Source organism: Cherax quadricarinatus, chromosome 89 (assembly GCF_038502225.1).
Source record: "Cherax quadricarinatus isolate ZL_2023a chromosome 89, ASM3850222v1, whole genome shotgun sequence".
NCBI lineage: Eukaryota > Metazoa > Arthropoda > Malacostraca > Decapoda > Parastacidae > Cherax > Cherax quadricarinatus.
In genome coordinates this window covers 606,632-630,810 of record NC_091380.1, presented here as the reverse complement: position 1 = coordinate 630,810, position 24,179 = coordinate 606,632, and the positions used below count along the sequence as shown (strand labels likewise).

The window sequence follows — 24,179 nt, the reverse complement described above, 5'->3', positions numbered from 1 at the left end:
CCGTCCTGCAAAGTGAGTGTAAAACGAAATCCTGTAATTGTTTTACATGATGGTAGGATTTCTGGTGTCCATTTTTCTGTCTCATAAACACGCAAGGTTTCAGGTACGTCTTGCTACTTCTACTTACACTTAGGTCACACTACACATACATGTACAAGCATATATATACACACCCCGCTGGGTTTTCTTCTATTTTCTTACTAGTTCTTGTTCTTGTTTATTTCCTCTTACCTCCATGGGGAAGTGGAACAGAATTCTTCCTCCGTAAGCCATGCGTGTTGTAAGAGGCGACTAAAATGCCGGGAGCAAGGGGCTAGTGACCCCTTCTCCTGTATATATTACTAAATGTAAAAGGAGAAACTTTCGTTTTTCCTTTTGGGCTACCCCGCCTCGGTGGGCCACACCGCCTCGGTGGGATACGGCCAGTGTGTTAAAAGAAAAGAAAGAATTATACTTATGTGTACCTGTACCTAAATAAACTTACTAAAGTAACAGTACCATGGTTGGAACATTTCACAGATAACTCACACTTAAAGGTTAGTTAAGACTGTTCAGGAAACAGGACAAGTGTTTCCTGACGTAGGTCTTTGTCATGTGATGACCTGCCACTGCAGCTTTTGGTCATCTGATTGAGACCTTCTGCTGGCTAACCGGTCTACCCCTTTAAAAATTAGTATTCGTTTATTTCAACCACACTTAGAGATAGGAATAACAACTCTAAAGTCCCTTTTTTTAGTACATGCCTGCCTTTCTCAATACACTGGCTGCCTACCTTTCTCAGTATACTGGCTGCCTACCTTTCTCAGTATACTGGCTGCCTACCTTTCTCAGTATACTGGCTGCCTAACTTTCTCAGTATACTGCCTGCCTGCCTGCCTGCCTGCCTGCCTGCCTGCCTGCCTGCCTGCCTGCCTGCCTGCCTGCCTGCCTGCCTGCCTTTCTAAGTATACTGGCTGCCTGTGTGCCTTTCTCAGTACACTCTGCCTGCCTTTCTTAGTACACTTGCAAATGCTCTATATGTCAGATTGTGTATTATTATAATCATGGGGGAGCACTAAATTCGTAGGGATTATACAGCACCTGTGGGGGGGGGATTATGGAAAGTATAGAGGCTCAATTGAGGGAACTGAAGCACAGATCCAATTCCCTAGATCAAGAGCCCCTCACCAGCATCAAGGAACCTCCCTTGAGGGGTCAGATTGTGTAATGAATCGAGACTGAACCTCCCAAACATAAAAAATATCATCATTAATAACCCCAACACAGGTATTAAGTTACTCTTAACTCCAACACAGGTATTAAGTTACTCTTAACTCCAACACAGGTATTAAGTTACTCTTAACTCTAAAACAGGTGTTAAGTTGCTCCTAATAACTACAGAAAGCAGTTCTTCACATGATTAATATATAATTTTACTTCAGAAATACATTAATAACTCTGTTGATCTGGTGTTGGGTCTAGTTATGTTAGATACGACTTTATTCTCTGAGCAGAGCAGTATCAGGTCTTGATGTGATGAATGGCAGTAGGATGGCAACACCTGCCATCCTGTCTACCATGCTTGTGTGACCTGCCATCCTACTGTCTACCATGCTTGTGTGACCTGCCATCCTACTGTCTACCATGCTTGTGTGACCTGTCATCCTACTGTCTACTATGCTTGTGTGACCTGCCATCCTACTGTCTACCATGCTTGTGTGACCTGTCATCCTACTGTCTACTATGCTTGTGTGACCTGCCATCCTACTGTCTACCATGCTTGTGTGACCTGCCATCCTACTGTTTACTATGCTTGTGTGACCTGCCATCCTACTGTCTACCATGCTTGTGTGACCTGCCATCCTACTGTCTACTATGCTTGTTCACAGTACCTGCCAGCCTGTCTACCATAATTGTTGATAACATCTGCCATCCTACTGTCTACCATACTTGACAGTACCTACCACCCTACTGTCTACCATACTTGACAGTACCTACCACCCTACTGTCTACCATACTTGACAGTACCTACCATCCTGTCTACCATACTTGACAGTACCTACCATCCTACTCTCTACTGTACTTAATAGTACCTACTATCCTGCTGTCTACCAAACTTGACAGTATCTACCATCTTACTGTCTACCAAACTTGACAGTACCTACCATCCTACTGTCTACCAAACTTGACAGTACCTGTCATCATGACTACCATACTTGACAGTACCTGTCATCCTACTGTCTACCATACTTGACAGTACCTGTCATCCTGTCTACCATACTTGACAGTACATACCATCCTAACCTGTCCAAAATGTGGGACTGAAACCTGTCCATAATGTGGGACTGAAACCTATCCATAATGTGGGACTGAAACCTGTCCATAATGTGGGACTGAAACCTGTCCATAATGTGGGACTGAAACCTGTCCATAATGTGGGACTGAAACCTGTCCATAATGTTGGACTGAAACCTGTCCATAATGTGGGACTGAAAACTGTCCATGTGGGACTGAAACCTGTCCATAATGTAGGACTGAAACCTGTCCATAATGTGGGACTGAAACCTGTCCATAATGTTGGACTGAAACCTGTCCATAATGTGGGACTGAAAACTGTCCATGTGGGACTGAAACCTGTCCATAATGTAGGACTGAAACCTGTCCATAATGTGGGACTGAAACCTGTCCATAATGTAGGACTGAAACCTGTCCATAATGTGGGACTGAAACCTGCCCATAATGTAGGACTGAAACCTGTCCATAATGTGGGACTGAAACCTGCCCATAATGTGGGACTGAAACCTGTCCATAATGTGGGACTGAAACCTGTCCATAATGTGGGACTGAAACCTGTCCATAATGTGGGATTGAAACCTGTCCATAATGTAGGACTGAAACCTGTCCATAATGTGGGACTGAAACCTGTCCATAATGTGGGACTGAAACCTGTCCATAATGTAGGACTGAAACCTGTCCATAATGTAGGACTGAAACCTGTCCATAATGTGGGACTGAAACCTGTCCATAATGTGGGACTGAAACCTGTCCATAATGTGGGACTGAAACCTGTCCATAATGTGGGACTGAAACCTGTCCATAATGTTGGACTGAAACCTGTCCATAATGTGGGACTGAAAACTGTCCATGTGGGACTGAAACCTGTCCATAATGTAGGACTGAAACCTGTCCATAATGTGGGACTGAAACCTGTCCATAATGTTGGACTGAAACCTGTCCATAATGTGGGACTGAAAACTGTCCATGTGGGACTGAAACCTGTCCATAATGTAGGACTGAAACCTGTCCATAATGTGGGACTGAAACCTGTCCATAATGTAGGACTGAAACCTGTCCATAATGTGGGACTGAAACCTGCCCATAATGTAGGACTGAAACCTGTCCATAATGTGGGACTGAAACCTGCCCATAATGTGGGACTGAAACCTGTCCATAATGTGGGACTGAAACCTGTCCATAATGTGGGACTGAAACCTGTCCATAATGTGGGATTGAAACCTGTCCATAATGTAGGACTGAAACCTGTCCATAATGTGGGACTGAAACCTGTCCATAATGTGGGACTGAAACCTGTCCATAATGTAGGACTGAAACCTGTCTCTCCAGAGTAACACATTATGAAAATAAACCAAATATTTAATGTGAAATTTGCTTCATTTTAATCTTATCTTCGGATAAGTGTTACTTGTAGTGTTACTTGTAGTGTTACTTGTAGTGTTGCTTGTATAGTGTTACTTGTAGTGTTGCTTGTATAGTGTTACTTGTAGTGTTGCTTGTAGTGTTACTTGTAGTGTTACTTGTAGTGTTACTTGTATAGTGTTACTTGTATAATGTTACTTGTATGGTTACTTGTAGTGTTGCTCGTAGTGTTGCTTGTAGTTTTACTTGTAGTGTTACTTGTAGTGTTACTTGTATAGTGTTACTTGTAGTGTTACTTGTAGTGTTGCTTGTATAGTGTTACTTATAGTGTTGCTTGTAGTGTTACTTGTAGTGTTGCTTGTAGTGTTACTTGTAGTGTTACTTGTAGTGTTACTTGTAGTGTTGCTTGTATAGTGTTACTTATAGTGTTGCTTGTAGTGTTACTTGTAGTGTTGCTCGTAGTGTTGCTTGTAGTTTTACTTGTAGTGTTACTTGTAGTGTTACTTGTATAGTGTTACTTGTAGTGTTACTTGTAGTGTTGCTTGTATAGTGTTACTTATAGTGTTGCTTGTAGTGTTACTTGTAGTGTTGCTTGTAGTGTTACTTGTAGTGCTACTTGTAGTGTTACATATACAGTGTTACATGCACAGTGTTACATGCACATTGTTACATGTATATTGTTACATGTACAGTGTTACATGCACAGTGTTACATGCACAGTGTTACATGCACAGTGTTACATGTACAGTGTTACATGTACAGTGTTACATGTACAGTGTTACATGTACAGTGTTACATGTACAGTGTTACATGTACAGTGTTATATGTACAGTGTTACATGTACAGTATTACATGTACAGTGTTACATGTACAGTGTTACATGTACAGTGTTACATGTACAGTGTTACATGTACAGTGTTACATGTACAGTGTTACATGTACAGTATTACATGCAGAGTGTTACATGTACAGTGTTACATGTACAGTGTTACATGTACAGTATTACATGCAGAGTGTTACATGTACAGTGTTACATGTACAGTGTTACATGTACAGTGTTACATGTACAGTATTACATGTACAGTGTTACATGTACAGTGTTACATGTACAGTGTTACATGTACAGTATTACATGTACAGTGTTACATGTACAGTATTACATGCAGAGTGTTACATGTACAGTGTTACATGTACAGTATTACATGTACAGTGTTACATGTACAGTGTTACATGTACAGTGTTACATGTACAGTGTTACATGTACAGTATTACATGTACAGTGTTACATGTACAGTGTTACATGTACAGTGTTACATGTACAGTGTTACATGTACAGTATTACATGCAGAGTGTTACATGTACAGTGTTACATGTATATTGTTACATGTACAGTGTTACATGTACAGTGTTACATGTACAGTGTTACATGTACAGTGTTACATGTACAGTGTTACATGTACAGTGTTACATGCAGAGTGTTACATGTACAGTGTTACATGTACAGTGTTACATGTACAGTGTTACATGTACAGTGTTACATGTACAGTGTTACATGTACAGTGTTACATGTACAGTATTACATGCAGAGTGTTACATGTACAGTGTTACATGTACAGTGTTACATGTACAGTGTTACATGTACAGTATTACATGCAGAGTGTTACATGTACAATGTTACATGTACAGTATTACATGCAGAGTGTTACATGTACAATGTTACATGTACAGTGTTACATGTACAGTATTACATGCAGAGTGTTACATGTACAGTGTTACATGTACAGTATTACATGCAGAGTGTTACATGTACAGTGTTACATGTACAGTATTACATGCAGAGTGTTACATGTACAATGTTACATGTACAGTATTACATGCAGAGTGTTACATGTACAGTGTTACATGTACAGTGTTACATGTACAGTGTTACATGTACAGTATTACATGCAGAGTGTTACATGTACAGTGTTACATGTACAGTGTTACATGTACAGTGTTACATGTACAGTGTTACATGTACAGTGTTACATGTACAGTATTACATGCAGTGTTACATGTACAGTGTTACATGTACAGTGTTACATGTACAGTGTTACATGTACAGTATTACATGCAGAGTGTTACATGTACAGTGTTACATGTACAGTGTTACATGTACAGTGTTACATGTACAGTGTTACATGTACAGTGTTACATGTACAGTATTACATGCAGTGTTACATGTACAGTGTTACATGTACAGTGTTACATGTACAGTGTTACATGTACAGTATTACATGCAGAGTGTTACATGTACAGTGTTACATGTACAGTGTTACATGTACAGTGTTACATGTACAGTGTTACATGTACAGTGTTACATGTACAGTATTACATGCAGTGTTACATGTACAGTGTTACATGTACAGTGTTACATGTTCAGTATTACAATCTGAAAATCACAATAATAACATGAGAATTGGAGTTGTGTCTGCAGTGTACATCACAATAAACATTAGTAATATTTCCTCTACTTGCTGACAATGCTGCTGGCAGTGTACATCACAATAAACATTAGTAATATTTCCTCTACTTGCTGACAATGCTGCTGGCAGTGTACATCACAATAAACATTAGTAATATTTCCTCTACTTGCTGACAATGCTGCTGGCAGTTCCCTGCAAAAACAAGAACTTTGCAAACATGCAATCTGCAAAGTAGCAACCATGCAACTCAGGGGCCGGGCAGTTGGAGGCACTTTGACTAGTGCAGTCTATTGCTTTAAGATTAAACTTTATAATACCATGGCTAAAACAACTCACAACTGGAGAGGAAAACTTTACGAGACTCAACACAAGTTGTGACGTGATAATGTTCAAGGATGAACCAGGGTCAGACCTTAAGAAAACTATAGGTAAGTTCTCGAAATCGTAATGACTGTAGACAAACCACAGAACAGGTGGAGTTTGAAACCACGGAGAGTGAGTCGTAAACGTGGCCTGGAGTTTTAAGACTCTCTCTCCACGGGTTCAAATTCCAGCCGTTCCGTGGTTTGCAGGTAAGTTGTGAATGCTTGTTGTATTGCCTAGGTGATTCATCTACTGCAAGTCACTGTCCAGTGACATGGTGTCAGTGGTGTGGAGTGCAGCAGTGGGACAAGCAGAGGTCAGCACTACCCAGTTATACCTGTGATCTGCTTCTAGTGTTCCAAGTGCATGTACTGCTACTCTTTAAGATTTGTATGGTAATCTTTTCTCCCTGATAAGGTTTGCCAGGAAATAAGACAAGTGTTTCCTGACGCGGGGTCTTAGTTATATGATGACCCGTTGTTGGAGCTTTTGGCCATCTGACCGAGGCCTTCTGCTGGCTGACCACTCCACCCCTTAAAAATTATGATAATAGTTAACCATTATCTCTTTTCTGCCTTCAACTGAGATAAACTTGTATTATTAACTCAGACTATTTAACATACAAATCTTTAGGAGTGAGAGGGAGAAATTATGATAGTATAAGTGTTTGTGTTTGTAAATGTGAAACAAAAGCATTACAGAGGAGGATCAGTAGCACTGGTGCTCCTTGACTACCTCTGCTACTTGTGAGGGGCCGTCGCCACTGCACTCTCTCCGACTCAACTTTAATCCACAACACCGAGTCTGAAAGTGTCACATGGAACACAGGTAGTCAGAAGATTAGAGATTTTAGATTTTGCCACTGAAGTGGCTAGTTTATTATGCACCCCATATCCATCCTGTGGATGGTAGCGCAACAGCCTATGGATACACAAAAGGCCTAGGAACTAGGCTTCAAAGGGTAGTCAGAGAACCACAGAAAACATGACATTAAAAATTACACACAAGTTAAAAGTAAATACATATATAGAGCATTTTTGTTTTAGTGCTTTTTGATTATAATAATCTACCTATGTGTATCTATAACCCAGTCCAGGAACAATGGAAAAAGATACAATGGCCACTGAAGTCACAGTAACTAAAATCAATGTACATAAAAAAATATATACAAATATCTTTGAGAATATGTAGACACTAACTGATTTAAAAGTGAAGGGAACAATAACAACAGTTCCAGACAGTAGTGAAGGGAACAATAACAATGGTTCCAGACATTCAGTAGTGAAGGGAACAATAACAATGGTTCCAGACATTCAGTAGTGAAGGGAACAATAACAATGGTTCCAGACATTCAGTAGTGAAGGGAACAATAACAATGGTTCCAGACATTCAGTAGTGAAGGGAACAATAACAATGGTTCCAGACATTCAGTAGTGAAGGGAACAATAACAATGGTTCCAGACATTCAGTAGTGAAGGGAACAATAACAATGGTTCCAGACATTCAGTAGTGAAGGGAACAATAACAATGGTTCCAGACATTCAGTAGTGAAGGGAACAATAACAATGGTTCCAGACATTCAGTAGTGAAGGGAACAATAACAATGGTTCCAGACATTCAGTAGTGAAGGGAACAATAACAATGGTTCCAGACATTCAGTAGTGAAGGGAACAATAGCAATGGTTCCAGACATTCAGTAGTGAAGGGAACTAACAATGGTTCCAGACAGTAGTGAAGGGAACATTCAGTTGACATTATCATTTAATAGTGAAGAACAGTACTCCCTTCAGTGATGCTGGTAAAACATTCTTGATCCAAGGAGCTGGAGCTAACCTTCCCTTCCTTGAGTCAAATCTGCAGTCCCCTTACGGGTTTAACGCTTGCCCACGACCTTAATAATAATAAGTACAGTACTGTATATTTTGGCCAACAAATAAAGCACTGCCTCTTGTAATCTGCTGATGAGGACCTCATTTCTACCATGGAACACACAGTACTCCTCTTTCCATTTTTTTTATTCCATGTGGGCTTGTTGCTGATCTCTATAAAGGGAGTCAGGGAAGGTAATCAGCTGAACTGCAGTTTAAGTGGTGGTAAGTACACAAGTGTTCAATCTGAATGTCTAGTGGTGTTACACCCTCAGATATAAGATAAGATAAGATAAGATTTCGTTCGGATTTTTAACCCCGGAGGGTTAGCCACCCAGGATAACCCAAGAAAGTCAGTGCGTCATCGAGGACTGTCTAACTTATTTCCATTGGGGTCCTTAATCTTGTCCCCCAGGATGCGACCCACACCAGTCGACTAACACCCAGGTACCTATTTGCTGCTAGGTGAACAGGACAACAGGTGTAAGGAAACGTGTCGAAATGTTTCCACCCGCCGGGAATCGAACCCGGGCCCTCCGTGTGTGAAGCGGGAGCTTTAGCCACCAGGCCACCGGGTCAAAGACAATTTCAGAGAATAACTTTACTGTGGTGTTTAGGCCAAATTCTTCCCAGACTGAAGAAGTCTGCTCCTCAGACGAAATATCTCAGTAAGTTCCTCTCTTCAACCGCATCTTTCTTATCAGGTTACAGAAGGGCATTAGAAAACCCCAGCCATGTCTCTGACGCAATCACTCAATTTCCTGGGGAGTCTACAACCTGATCCACCTGGACTAAGACTAGTCTACAACCTGATCCACCTGGACTAAGACTAGTCTACAACCTGATCCACCTGGACTAAGACTAGTCTACAACCTGATCCACCTGGACTAAGACTAGTCTACAACCTCATTCAACTGGACTAAGACTAGTCTACAACCTCATTCAACTGGACTAAGACTAGTCTACAACCTGATTCAACTGGACTAAGACTAGTCTACAACCTGATTCAACTGGACTAAGACTAGTCTACAACCTGATTCAACTGGACTAAGACTAGTCTACAACCTGATTCAACTGGACTAAGACTAGTCTACAACCTGATTCAACTGGACTAAGACTAGTCTACAACCTGATTCAACTGGACTAAGACTAGTCTACAACCTGATTCAGCTGGACTAAGACTAGTCTACAACCTGATATACCTGGACTAAGACTAGTCTCCAACCTGATTCAACTGGACTAAGACTAGTCTACAACCTGATTCAACTGGACTAAGACTAGTTACAACCTGATATACCTGGACTAAGACTAGTCTACAACCTGATTCAACTGGACTAAGACTAGTCTACAACCTGATTCAACTGGACTAAGACTAGTCTACAACCTGATATACCTGGACTAAGACTAGTCTACAACCTGATTCAACTGGACTAAGACTAGTCTACAACCTGATTCAGCTGGACTAAGACTAATTACAACCTGATATACCTGGACTAAGACTAGTCTACAACCTGATTCAACTGGACTAAGACTAGTCTACAACCTGATTCAACTGGACTAAGACTAGTCTACAACCTGATTCAACTGGACTAAGACTAGTCTACAACCTGATTCAACTGGACTAAGACTAGTCTACAACCTGATCCAACCGGACAAACTAGTCTACAACCTGATCCAACCGGACAAACTAGTCTACAACCTGTTCCAACCGGACTAAAACTAGTCTACAACCTGATCCAACCGGACAAACTAGTCTACAACCTGATCCAACCGGACTAAAACTAGTCTACAACCTGATCCAACTAGTCTACAACCTGATCCAACTAGTCTACAACCTGTTCCAACTAGTCTACAACCTGTTCCAACTAGTCTACAAGGTGATACAACTGGAAGAGGAGTAAGAGTAGAGACTCACCTGATCTGTAAATATAATGGTGACACGGAGGATGGTGCCAGACACCAGGATGATGAGTGATGCCAGCACCATCACTCATGGACTTAGTGGAGTTGATGTCAGTGATGCCTTGTCTCATCACCACCACTGGATACAACTCTGGTTTAGCTGCCACCTGTGCTGGAATACATTCTAGATATGTATACCATACAACAAGGCTACAATATATGCTAATTAATTAATCCATGACATTATTATTATGATTATTATTACTGTTAGTTATTATTATGATTATTATTATGATTATTATTACTGTTAGTTATTATTATTATTGTTAGTTATTGCTGTTATTATTATTGTTATTATTACTGTTATTTTTATTAGTTATTATTGCTGTTGTTATTATTATTAATGCTATTATTATTGCTATTATTATTATTGTTGAGATTTTTTATAACTTTTCTGCAATTAGTGTAATAACTAAATGATATAATATTGTTTATATAAGGTAGTATAAATATATAGTGTTTATGTAAAGTCAAAAAAGAACCGACGTCTCAGTCGACGTCTCGAGGACAATGGCGTAACGTGTTACTCTTGTGAGTGCTGTTAATTTAATCGTGACTAATCGTATTTGTTGGAATAATATCAGCGTAAATCTGGCTCTGGAAAATGAGATACTATGGCGAGCATCGGGAATAATACCGATGTGTAATGTAAAATGTCAAGATTGAGGCGGTTGATAATGGATAGAAAATGAGGTGCGGGTTGCCAGGATCAAGGACCGTCTACCGCGTGGATATTAATGATTCTTTCGCCTCCCACTGAATTTTAATTCTCACATAATAGGTAAGATAACTCATTATTAGACAATATTTGTTGCCTATCCATAGGGAGGCGTTATGATGTAAAGCCCAAGGAATAGTTGGGTGTCTTAATGACCATTTTGTAATATATATATATATATATATATATATATATATATATATATATATATATATATATATATATATATATATATATATATATATATATATATATATATATGCATTTAATTTTTTATACTACATATAATTTGTCAACCCTTAAGGGAGGTTCCTTGACGCTGGTGACAGGCTCTTGATCTTGGGAATTGGATCTGTGCTTTAGTTCGCGCCATTGAGCCTCAGTACCTTCCATCCCCCCCACAGGTGATGTATAATTCCTACGGATTTAGCGCTCCCCTATGATTATAATACTAGTTCCACTTGTCTCCCATGTACAACAGTCCCAATTGTCTCCCACGTACAACAGTCCCACGTACAAGCCCCACTTCTCTCCCACTTACAACAGTCCCATTTGTCCCACGTACAACAGTTCCATTTGTCCCACGTACAACAGTTCCATTTGTCCCACGTACAACAGTCCCATTTGTCCCACGTACAACAGTTCCATTTGTCCCACGTACAACAGTTCCATTTGTCCCACGTACAACAGTCCCACTTGTCCCACGTACAAGTCCCACTTGTCTCCCACGTACAGCTAATACCAGTAAGTGTAATATCTGTTTTAGTTGTGCCCAGAATCCCCTCAAGGAAGGTTCCTTGATGTTGGTGAGGGGCTCTTGATTTAGGGAATTGGATCTGTGCTCCAGTTCCCCGAATTAAGCCTGAATGCCTTCCACATCCCCCCCCCAGGCGCTGTATAATCCTCCGGGTTTAGCGCTTCCCCTTGATTATAATAATAATGTGCCCAGAATTCACCCTAGAAGCCTGGTCACAGACCGGGCCGCGGGGGCGATGACCCCCGAATATCTCTCCAGGTATACCCCAGGTAGTTATGTGGGTGAAATAATTCAGGATTATACCTGTGAACCTCTCCAACATAATTTCTCACAATTATCATTATTAAACTAGTCGTATATACAATGAACCACACTCAAAATTTTTCAATTAGCAAGACCTCTCCATGTATAAATTAAAGATAATAGCATCAAGTTCCTCACAGAGATGTTGAACGACGTTATTGATAGAGGAGAAATAAGTCGCTGACTTTTTTTTTTGGGGGGGGGGGGGTCGATCGATACCATGCCTAACACTTCTAGGGTAGGGTAGGCGCCTGAGTCCGAGCCTTTAGCTCATAAGACTGTCATTCCCATTAGCCCCCTTGGGGCGGGGATGGCAGACCAGAGAGGCCTAGCCTGTGGCTAGGCCTGGGGACAGTTGGTCCCAAAGATGAGGAGGTACTTGTGTCTCCTCCCATGGGAGACTTAGGTCTCAGACAATCCCTAAAGAGGGAGCCAAGGCCGGGCCACCACTTGGAAAAGGCCCGGGCCGGGAGAATACCAGCTAATCTTTAATAATAATAATAATAATAATTTGGGGGGGTTATCCCAGGTTCTCTACACATATGCTGCTATGTATGATAATCTGTGTAAATCTATTTGTGTATACCTGAATAAACTTAATTAGCAAGTGCTTCAGCCGCTAAAAATTTAGAAAAAAAATTCTCTGCATAGGATAAGTATCAAATATGTGACACCTTGAGGTAGCCTCTCTTCCTGGAGTTGCAAATTATTCAGTGATAACTGCAGATACCTCATCTGTATACAGTTACACATACAACTACAATTTAGTATACAGCCAGCCCATACTCACATCATCACACAACTGTACACTGCTAGCCACAAATTACAACTATACACACACAAATACAATCATACACACAGCTATAAACAGAGACGAGAGGCTTCAAACTTCACTCGCTGTATAGCCCTTGTGGCTTAGCGCTTCTTTTTGATTATAATAATAATTCAAACCTCACTCATTTAAAGACTGAGGGGTCAGCAAAGTTGACATAAACTGTACTAAATAACCTCTGCAGCCAATGCTTGTCTGGCAAATCTAAAAGTAGCTGAATCTCGACAGTGTCAGTCCGGGTCGGCCCTTTATATAGCATACAATGCTGTATAGTACACAACTGCTACCTAATTCTTAATCACTGTAAATCTCGGAACTGATTATCCAGCGATTTAAAAAAAAATCGAGTTCGGCTTCTTTATTATTATTGTAATCATATGGAAGCGCTAAATCCGTATGATTATACAGCGCCTGCCGGGGGGTGGGGGATGGAAGGTATTCAGGAACCCATCACCAGCATCCAGGAACCTCTCTTGAAGGGGGGGGGGGGGTTCGGCTTCAAATGAACGTAGTACTAATGATAAATATATTTTGCACGCAAAAACTCGCATTACAAATATGTCTGGCAGACTGCAGCACCAGCATGCAACTCACACCTGAAAAAAAAAAAACGAGTCCAGAGGTATGTAACGAGGCTTGTACCTGAGGTAAGGGAGTAGGAATTATGAGGCGAGGCTGACGAAATTGAACCTAGCGATGTTTTAGGACAGAAGCAAGGGAGACAAGACACACGGAGGTTGATAGGGTACACAGGGATAGGTTGTTTGAGAGGTGGGAAAGATGTACACAGGGGGCGCAGCTGGAAATTAAAAACACGGATGAGCCACAGGGATGTCAGGAAATATTTCTTAAACCTCAGGGTGGTTAGGGAATGAAATAATTTCGACGAAGAAGTGGTGGTAGCAGGCTTCATACGTAGTTTTAAGAGCAGGTATGACAGGCCCCTAAGTTAATCTCGAAATTTGCAAGTTGAGTGGCGAGGACCAGAAGCTAATACACAACCTCAGAACTAACGAAATCGTAATAACACGATTTGGGTTGGGTTTGAACTCATGGCGTGTCGTAAAACTCCAGGCAAGTTTGTAACCTACTCAACCATTTATGCAACAAGTATACACACAGACACACACGTGGAGGCAGTAACCTCATAGTAAGGCGGAGGAGCACGCATATCACACTTCCTGATGGAGTGATGACGAGGCAGGTGGGCGGAACATGAACGATGGAGGCCATAAGAGAGAAGTGACGTGGTTTCACTTGATGATGTATCATCTGGCAGGAAGTAGCGGTCGTAGTAGGCGTTTGGGTGCCGCCGATCATAGAAGTCGTACACACTACGACCTGATGAATAAAGGAAAATACTGTTACCGTATATTCACAGGAAAGTACTGGTCTCCAGCACCTTGGGGACTAGGGAAGTATTAGTCCCCAGCACCTTGGGGACTAGGGAAGTATTAGTCTCCAGCACCTTGGGGACTAGGGAAGTATTAGTCCCCAGCACCTTGGGGACTAGGGAAGTATTAGTCTCCAGCACCTTGGGGACTAGGGAAGTATTAGTCTCCAGCACCTTGGGGACTAGGGAAGTATTAGTCCCCAGCACCTTGGGGACTAGGGAAGTATTAGTCCCCAGCACCTTGGGGACTAGGGAAGTATTAGTCTCCAGCACCTTGGGGACTAGGGAAGTATTAGTCCCCAGCACCTTGGGGACTAGGGAAGTATTAGTCTCCAGCACCTTGGGGACTAGGGAAGTATTAGTCTCCAGCACCTTGGGGACTAGGGAAGTATTAGTCCCCAGCACCTTGGGGACTAGGGAAGTATTAGTCCCCAGCACCTTGGGGACTAGGGAAGTATTAGTCTCCAGCACCTTGGGGACTAGGGAAGTATTAGTCCCCAGCACCTTGGGGACTAGGAAAGTATTAGTCCCCAGCACCTTGGGGACTAGGAAAGTATTAGTCTCCAGCACCTTGGGGACTAGGGAAGTATTAGTCTCCAGCACCTTGGGGACTAGGGAAGTATTAGTCCCCAGCACCTTGGGGACTAGGGAAGTATTAGTCTCCAGCACCTTGGGGACTAGGGAAGTATTAGTCCCCAGCACCTTGGGGACTAGGGAAGTACTAGTCCCCAGCACCTTGGGGACTAGGAAAGTACTAGTCCCCAGCACCTGGGAACTAGGAAAGTACCCATCCCCAGCACCTTGAGGACTAGGGAAGTAATAGTCCCCAGCACCTGGGAACTAGGAAAGTACTAGTCCCCAGCACCTTGGGGACTAGGAAAGTAATAGTCCCCAGTACCTTGGGGACTAGGGAAGTACTAGTCCCCAGCACCTTGGGGACTAGGGAAGTACTAGTCCCCAGCACCTTGGGGACTAGGAAAGTACTAGTCCCCAGCACCTGGGAACTAGGAAAGTACTAGCCCCCAGCACCTGGGAACTAGGAAAGTACTAGCCCCCAGCACCTGGGAACTAGGAAAGTACCCGTCCCCAGCACCTTGGGGACTAGGGAAGTAATAGTCCCCAGCACCTGGGAACTAGGAAAGTACTAGTCCCCAGCACCTTGGGGACTAGGGAAGTAATAGTCCCCAGCACCTGGGAACTAGGAAAGTACTAGTCCCCAGCACTTTGGGGACTAGGAAAGTACTAGTCCCAGCACTTTGGCGACTAGGAAAGTACTAGTCCCAGCACCTTGGGGACTAGGGAAGTAATAGTCCCCAGCACCTTGGGGACTAGGAAAGTACTAGTCCCCAGCACCTTGGGGACTAGGAAAGTACTAGTCCCCAGTACCTTGTGGATTAGGAAAGAACTAGTCCCCAGCACCTTGGGGACTAGGAAAGTACTAGTCCCCAGCACTTTGGGGACTAGGAAAGTACTAGTCACATCACTTTGGGGACTAGGAAAGTACTAGTCCCCAGCACCTTGGGAACTAGGAAAGTACCCGTCCCCAGCACCTTGGGGACTAGGAAAGTACTAGTCCCCAGCACTTTGGGGACTAGGAAGGTACTAGTCTCCAGCACATTGGGGACTAGGAAACTACTAGTCCCTAGTACCTTGGGGACTAGGAAAGTACTAGTCCCCAGCACTTTGGGGACTAGGAAAGTACTAGTCCCCAGCACCTGTGGACTAGGAAAGTACTAGTCCCCAGCACCTGTGGACTAGGAAAGTAATAGTCTCCAGCACCTTGGGGACTAGGAAAGTACTAGTCCCCAACACTTTGGGGACTAGGAAAGTACTAGTCCCCAGCACCTGTGGACTAGGAAAGTACTAGTCTCCAGCACCTGTGGACTAGGAAAGTACTAGTCCCTAGTACTTTGGGGACTAGGAAAGTACTAGTCCCCAACACTTTGGGTACTAGGAAAGTACTAGTCCAAACACTTTGGGGACTAGGAAAGTACTAGTCTCCAGCACCTGTGGACTAGGAAAGTACTAGTCCCTAGTACTTTGGGGACTAGGAAAGTACTAGTCCCTAGTTCCTTGGGGACTAGGGAAGTAATAGTCCCCAGCACTTTGGGGACTAGGAAAGTACTAGTCCCCAGCACCTTGGGGACTAGGGAAGTAATAGTCCCCAGCACTTTGGGGACTAGGAAAGTACTAGTCCCTAGTACCTTGGGGACTAGGAAAGTACTAGTCCCCAGCACCTGTGGACTAGGAAAGTACTAGTCTCCAGCACATTGGGGACTAGGAAAGTACTAGTCCCTAGTACCTTGGGGACTAGGAAAGTACTAGTCCCCAGCACTTTGGGGACTAGGAAAGTACTAGTCCCCAGCACCTGTGGACTAGGAAAGTACTAGTCCCCAGCACCTGTGGACTAGGAAAGTACTAGTCTCCAGCACCTTGGGGACTAGGAAAGTACTAGTCTCCAACACTTTGGGGACTAGGAAAGTACTAGTCCCCAGCACCTGTGGACTAGGAAAGTACTAGTCTCCAGCACCTGTGGACTAGGAAAGTACTAGTCCCTAGTACTTTGGGGACTAGGAAAGTACTAGTCCCCAACACTTTGGGGACTAGGAAAGTACTAGTCCCAACACTTTGGGGACTAGGAAAGTACTAGTCCCTAGTACTTTGGGGACTAGGAAAGTACTAGTCCCTAGTACTTTGGGGACTAGGAAAGTACTAGTCCCCAGCACCTTGGGGACTAGGAAAGTACTAGTCCCCAGCGCTTTGGGGACTAGGGAAGTACTAGTCCCCAGCACCTTGGGGACTAGGAAAGTACTAGTTCCCAGCGCTTTGGAGACTAGGGAAGTAATAGTCCCCAGCACCTTGGGGACTAGGAAAGTACTAGTCCCCAGCACTTTGGGGACTAGGGAATTAATAGTCCCCAGCACTTTGGGGACTAGGAAAGTACTAGTCCCCAGCACTTTGGGGACTAGGGAAGTACTAGTCCCTAGTACCATGGGGACTAGGAAAGTACTAGTCCCCCAGCACTTTGGGGACTAGGGAAGTAATAGTCCCCAGCACTTTGGGGACTAGGGAAGTACTAGTCCCTAGTACCTTGGGGACTAGGAAAGTACTAGTCCCCAGCACTTTGGGGACTAGGGAAGTAATAGTCCCCAGCACCTTGGGGACTAGGAAAGTACTAGTCCCTAGTACCTTGGGGACTAGGAAAGTACTAGTCCCCAGCACTGGGGACTAGGAAAGTACTAGTCCCCAGCACCTTGGGGACTAGGAAAGTACTAGTCCCTAGTACCTTGGGGACTAGGAAAGTACTAGTACCTTGGGGACTAGGAAAGTACTAGTCCCTAGTACCTTGGGGACTAGGAAAGTACTAGTCCCCAGCACCTTGGGGACTAGGAAAGTACTAGTCCCCAGCACCTGTGGACTAGGAAAGTACTAGTCCCCAGCACCTTGGGGATTAGGAAAGTACTAGTCCCTAGTACCTTGTAAACTAGGAAAGTACTAGTCCCCAGCACCTTGGGGACTAGGAAAGTACTAGTCCCCAGCACCTTGGGGACTAGGAAAGTACTAGTCCCTAGTACCTTGTGGACTAGGAAAGTACTAGTCCCCAGCACCTTGGGGACTAGGAAAGTACTAGTCCCCAGCACCTTGGGGACTAGGAAAGTACTAGTCCCTAGTACCTTGGGGACTAGGAAAGTACTAGTACCTTGGGGACTAGGAAAGTACTAGTCCCTAGTTCCTTGGGGACTAGGAAAGTACTAGTCCCCAGCACCTGTGGACTAGGAAAGCACTAGTCCCTAGTACTTTAGGGAGTAGGAAAGTACTAGTCCCTAGTACCTTGGGGACTAGGAAAGTACTAGTCCCTAGTACCTTGGGGACTAGGAAAGTACTAGTCCCCAGCACTTTGGGGACTAGGAAGGTACTAGTCCCTAGTACCTTGGGGACTAGGAAAGTACTAGTCCCCAGCACTTTGAGGACTAGGAAAGTACTAGTCCCCAGCACTTTGGGGACTAGGAAAGTACTAGTCCCCAGCACTTTGGGGACTAGGAAAGTACTAGTCCTCAGCACCTTGGGGACTAGGAAAGTACTAGTCCCCAGCACTTTGGGGACTAGGAAAGTACTAGTCCCCAGCACCTGTGGACTAGGAAAGTACTAGTCCCCAGCACCTGTGGACTAGGAAAGTACTAGTCCCCAGCACCTGTGGACTAGGAAAGTACTAGTCCCCAGCACCTGTGGACTAGGAAAGTATTAGTCCCCAGCACCTGTGGACTAGGAAAGTACTAGTCCCCAGCACCTGTGGACTAGGAAAGTACTAGCCCCTAGTACCTTGGGGACTAGGAAAGTACTAGTCCTTAGTACCTTGGGGACTAGGAAAGTACTAATCCCCAGCACCTGTGGACTAGGAAAGTACTAGTCCCCAGCACCTGTGGACTAGGAAAGTACTAGTCCCTAGTACTTTGGGGACTAGGAAAGTACTAGTCCCTAGTACCTTGGGGACTAGGAAAGTACTAGTCCCCTGCACCTTGGGGACTAGGAAAGTACTAGTCCCCAGCACTTTGGGGACTAGGAAAGTACTAGTCCCCAGCACCTATGGACTAGGAAAGTACTAGTCCCCAGCACCTGTGGACTAGGAAAGTACTAATCCCCAGCACCTGTGGACTAGGAAAGTACTAGTCCCTAGTACCTTGGGGACTAGGAAAGTACTAGTCCCTAGTACCTTGGGGACTAGGAAAGTACTAGTCCCCAGCACCTGTGGACTAGGAAAGTACTAGTCCCTAGTATCTTGGGGACTAGGATAGCACTAGTACCTTGGGGACTAGGAAAGTACTAGTCCCCAGCACCTGTGGACTAGGAAAGTACTAGTCCCTAGTATCTTGGGGACTAGGAAAGTACTAGTCCCCAGTACTTTATGGACTAGGAAAGTTCTAATCCCCAGCACTTTGGGGACTAGGAAAGTACTAGTCCCCAGCACCTTGGGGACTAGGAAAGTACTAGTCCCCAGCACCTTGGGGACTAGGAAAGTACTAGTCCCCAGCACTTTGGGGACTAGGAAAGTACTAGTCCCCAGCACCTGTGGACTAGGAAAGTACTAGCCCTCAGCACCTGTGGACTAGGAAAGTACTAGTCCCTAGTATCTTGGGGACTAGGAAAGTACTAGTCCCCAGCACCTGTGGACTAAGAAAGTACTAGTCCCTAGTACTTTGGGGACTAGGAAAGTACTAGTCCCTAGTACCTTGGGGACTAGGAAAGTACTAGTCCCCAGCACCTGTGGACTAGGAAAGTACTAGTCCCCAGCACCTGTGGACTAGGAAAGTACTAGTCCCTAGTATCTTGGGGACTAGGAAAGTACTAGTCCCCAGCACCTGTGGACTAGGAAAGTACTAGTCCCTAGTACCTTGGGGACTAGGAAAGTACTAGTCCCTAGTACCTTGGGGACTAGGAAAGTACTAGTCCCCAGCACCTGTCGACTAGGAAAGTACTAGTCCCCAGCACCTGTGGACTAGGAAAGTACTAGTCCCTAGTATCTTGCGGACTAGGAAAGTACTAGTCCCCAGCACCTGTGGACTAGGAAAGTAATAGTCCCTAGTACCTTGGGGACTAGGAAAGTACTAGTCCCTAGTACCTTGGGGACTAGAGAAGTACTAGTCCCCAGCACCTGTGGACTAGGAAAGTACTAGTCCCCAGCACCTGTGGACTAGAAAAGTACTAGTCTCCAGCACCTGTGGACTAGGAAAGTACTAGTCCCCAGCACCTGTGGACTAGGAAAGTACTAGTCCCCAGCACCTGTGGACTAGGAAAGTACTAGTCCCCAGCACCTGGGAACTAGGAAATAACCTTACATCCGGGAAAAGTAAAGGTAACTCCGACTCCCTAGACCAAAAACTCTCCCCGTATCAAGTTCAGTACCCACCTGACAACATAGCATCATAGAGGTGCTGCTCTAGTGGGTCAAAGGAAGGTCTGGCTGCCTCACTGTAGGGCGGCGGGGCAGGATAGGGCGTGGGTGGCAGAAAGGGCAAAGGCGGGCCATACATGGGCGTGTCATCTGAGGGCGTGGGTGTGACATAAGCGTGGGTGTGACCCAAGGTCTGTGAGGCTGAGGACTCGTAAATCTTCCTCCTTCGCCAGTAACCACAACCAGCCAGGCAGGACACCACCAGCAGCGCCACCGTCACCCTGCACACACAACATTGATTAGCAAATACACTGAGAACAATGCATCCTAGAGTACAAACTTCCTGCAGGATGAAAACTATATATGTGCGTTTATACATATATGCAAAATAACCAACCAAGTGGAGAAATAGTGAATTCCAAGCGCTTTCGTGATTTCTCACATTTTCAAGCGCTTGGAGTTGACTGTATTTTCACTGTGGTTATGTTGCATGCATATATATATATATATATATATATATATATATATATATATATATATATATATATATATATATATATATATATATATATATATATATATATATATATTATATATATATATATATATATATATATATATATATATATATATATATATATATATATATATATATATATATATATATATATATATGCAATAAGATCACAGTAAACAGGTGATATCAGAATATGCAAAATAACCGCTGTGAAAGATTAGCGATATTCCAAGCGCTTTCGTGACTTCTCACATTATCAAGGAACTATGTTCAGTTATCTTAAAATAATAATATTTATAATTATAACAAAATTAGATACAATTCATATTTTATCCAACACTTGCATACCCCTGATTATAATAATACTAATATTATAATAATAATAATATTGTACAATGACATTGTATGCAGTATGTGACTCCAAGCAGTTTTTGAGTGTCTGTGATTTAGGTAGGTCACTGTGCCACTTACCAAAAGTACCAGTTTGTCCAGAGAGGTAGAGCGTGGAGATAAATGGCCGGAGTCTGCATAGGCGGCAGAGTTTGATGATTAATGTTACGTGGCGGGGGAGCCCCCTGTGGTGGGGGTACACTTTGAGGCAGGGGAGCACCCTGTGGTAGGGGCGGCACGTGGTGATCAGTGTTACGTGGCAGGGGTAGTGGCTGTGCCTGGACACTACCTTGATGACTGGTGAGGCGGGGCTGAGGTGCCACTTGTGGCGGCCATGGCCGCTCTGGTGTGTCACAACACTTGCTGGCATGTTCCTCACAGCTGTAATAATGATGATAACTCATTACACACCTCAACGAACTCATTACACACCTCAACGAACTCATTACACACCTCAACGAACTCATTACTTAAGTCATAAACTGAAAAATAACGGTATATTACCATATTACCGTATAGCCCTTGTGGTTTAGCACTTTTTTTATATTAATAATAATAATAATAATTACCACATTACCTGACAATATCAAACACTATAACTGCTTCATTATATCAGTCACTATAACTTCTACAATAAGTCACTATAACTTCTACAATAAGTCACTATAACTTCTACAATAAGTCACTATAACTTCTACAATAAGTCACTATAACTTCTACAATAAGTCACTATAACTTCTACAATAAGTCACTATAACTTCTACAATAAGTCACTATAACTTCTACAATAAGTCACTATAACTTCTACAATAAGTCACTTTGACTTTTTGGGTTATCCTGGGTAATTTACACTATGTATGATGATTGTATATATGTGTACCTGTGCCTATATAAAGTTACCTACTAACTTCTATACAATATTAAATGTCACACGGGTTATAATACAGTATCTTAACAGGCTGTAATGAGGTTTGATCCAGTATTTAAAAACTGTAATAACTACCCCAGATATAACAACTACTGTACCCCAGATATAACAACTACTGTACCCCAGATATAACAGCTACTGTACCCCAGATATAACAACTACTATACCCCAGATATAACAACTACTGTACCCCAGATATAACAACTACTGTACCCCAGATATAACAACTACTGTACCCCAGATATAACAACTACTGTACCCCAGATATAACAACTACTGTACCCCAGATGATATAACAACTACTGTACCCCAGATATAACAACTACTGTACCCCAGATATAACAACTACTGTATCCCAGATATAACAACTACCGTACCCCAGATATAACAACTACTGTACCCCAGATATAGCAACTACTGTACCCCAGATATAACAACTACTGTACCCCAGATATAACAACTACTGTACCCCAGATATAGCAACTACTGTACCCCAGATATAACAACTACTGTACCCCAGATATAACAACTACTGTACCCTAGATATAACAACTACTGTACCCCAGATATAACAACTACTGTACCCCAGATATAACAACTACTGTACCCCAGATATAACAACTACTGTACCCCAGATGATATAACAACTACTGTACCCCAGATATAACAACTACTGTACCCCAGATATAACAACTATTGTACCCCAGATATAACAACTACTGTACCCCAGATATAACAACTACTGTACCCCAGATGATATAACAACTACTGTACCCCAGATATAACAGCTACTGTACCCCAGATATAACAACTACTGTACCCCAGATATAACAACTACTGTACCCCATATATAACAACTGAAACAACTACTGTACCCCAGATATAACAACTGAAACAACTACTGTACCCCAGATATAACAGCTACTGTACCCCAGATATAACTACTGTACCCCAGATGATATAACAACTACTGTACCCCAGATGATATAACAACTACTGTACCCCAGATATAACAACTACTGTACCCCAGATATAACAACTACTGTACCCCAGATGATATAACAACTACTGTACCCCAGATATAACAACTACTGTACCCGATATAACAACTACTGTACCCCAGATATAACAACTGAAACAACTACTGTACCCCATATAACAACAAACAACTACTGTACCCCAGATATAACACCTGTAACAACTACTGTACCCCAGATATAACAACTGAAACAACTACTGTACCCCAGATATAACAACTGAAACAACTACTGTATTCCAGATACCATAAACATTACAACACAACTATTAAATGTATAAAATATGAGAAAACTAATTTGTATTAAATTTCTAATAAATAGAAACTGAGATTAATGCAGAGGGAGGCAGAGGAAAGTACTGAGAGAGGCACAGGGAAAAGGTTATACAGAGGGAAGGTATGAAAGAAACAGAGGGATTAAGATAGAGAGGCACAGATAAAAGACTATATAAAGGCAATAATATCATAGAAAAAAATATGGAAGTTCATTATACTTACTAAATCTGGCCGACATCACAAGGCTGTGAAGATACCTGAAGGAAGGAGACAAATACTGATAAAACAAATAAACGCAAGTCAATGATTAGATTTAGATTTTGCCACAGAAGTGCAGTGCTGTATAGCCCTTGTGGCTTAGCGCTTCTTTTTGATTATAATAATAATTTATTGTTCAGCCCATAAGCCATCGTGTGGACATGTCAGTGAGGCACACAGACTGCTCGTTATTTATGTAGTTGAAACTAACTACAGCTAAAAATATATTTCACTTTTGTCAGATATAAAAGCTGGTATTTGATCAGTTATTAGATATACTGTAAGATTTTGTATTAATACTCTCAATTATCAGGTGTGAGAGCTGGTATTAAATACTATCAGCTATCAGGTGTGAGAGCTGGTATTAAATACTATCAACTATCTGGTGTAAGAGCTGGTATTAAATACTATCAGCTATCAGGTGTAAGAGCTGGTATTAAATACTATCAGCTATCATGTGTAAGAGCTGGTATTAAATACTATCAACTATCAGGTGTAAGAGCTGGTATTAAATACTATCAGCTATCAGGTGTAAGAACTGGTATTAAATACTATCAATTATCAGGTGTGAGAGCTGGTATTAAATA

At 42.7% G+C, this 24,179-nt stretch overlaps 1 protein-coding gene across 1 annotated transcript in view; it reads right to left on the bottom strand.

Moving 5' to 3' along the window:
- LOC128697190 (proline-rich protein 36) overlaps positions 1-24,179 on the bottom strand; it is a 51,023-nt gene that overhangs the window by 10,426 nt on the left and 16,418 nt on the right. The window contains exons 2-6 of the mRNA XM_053788742.2: positions 23,557-23,591; positions 21,176-21,475; positions 20,203-20,468; positions 14,049-14,245; positions 10,248-10,401 (exon numbers count right to left, since the gene is read on the bottom strand). Coding sequence (XP_053644717.2) covers positions 10,248-10,401; positions 14,049-14,245; positions 20,203-20,468; positions 21,176-21,475; positions 23,557-23,591 — 952 coding nt within the window. The remainder of the gene's footprint in view (positions 1-10,247; positions 10,402-14,048; positions 14,246-20,202; positions 20,469-21,175; positions 21,476-23,556; positions 23,592-24,179) is intronic.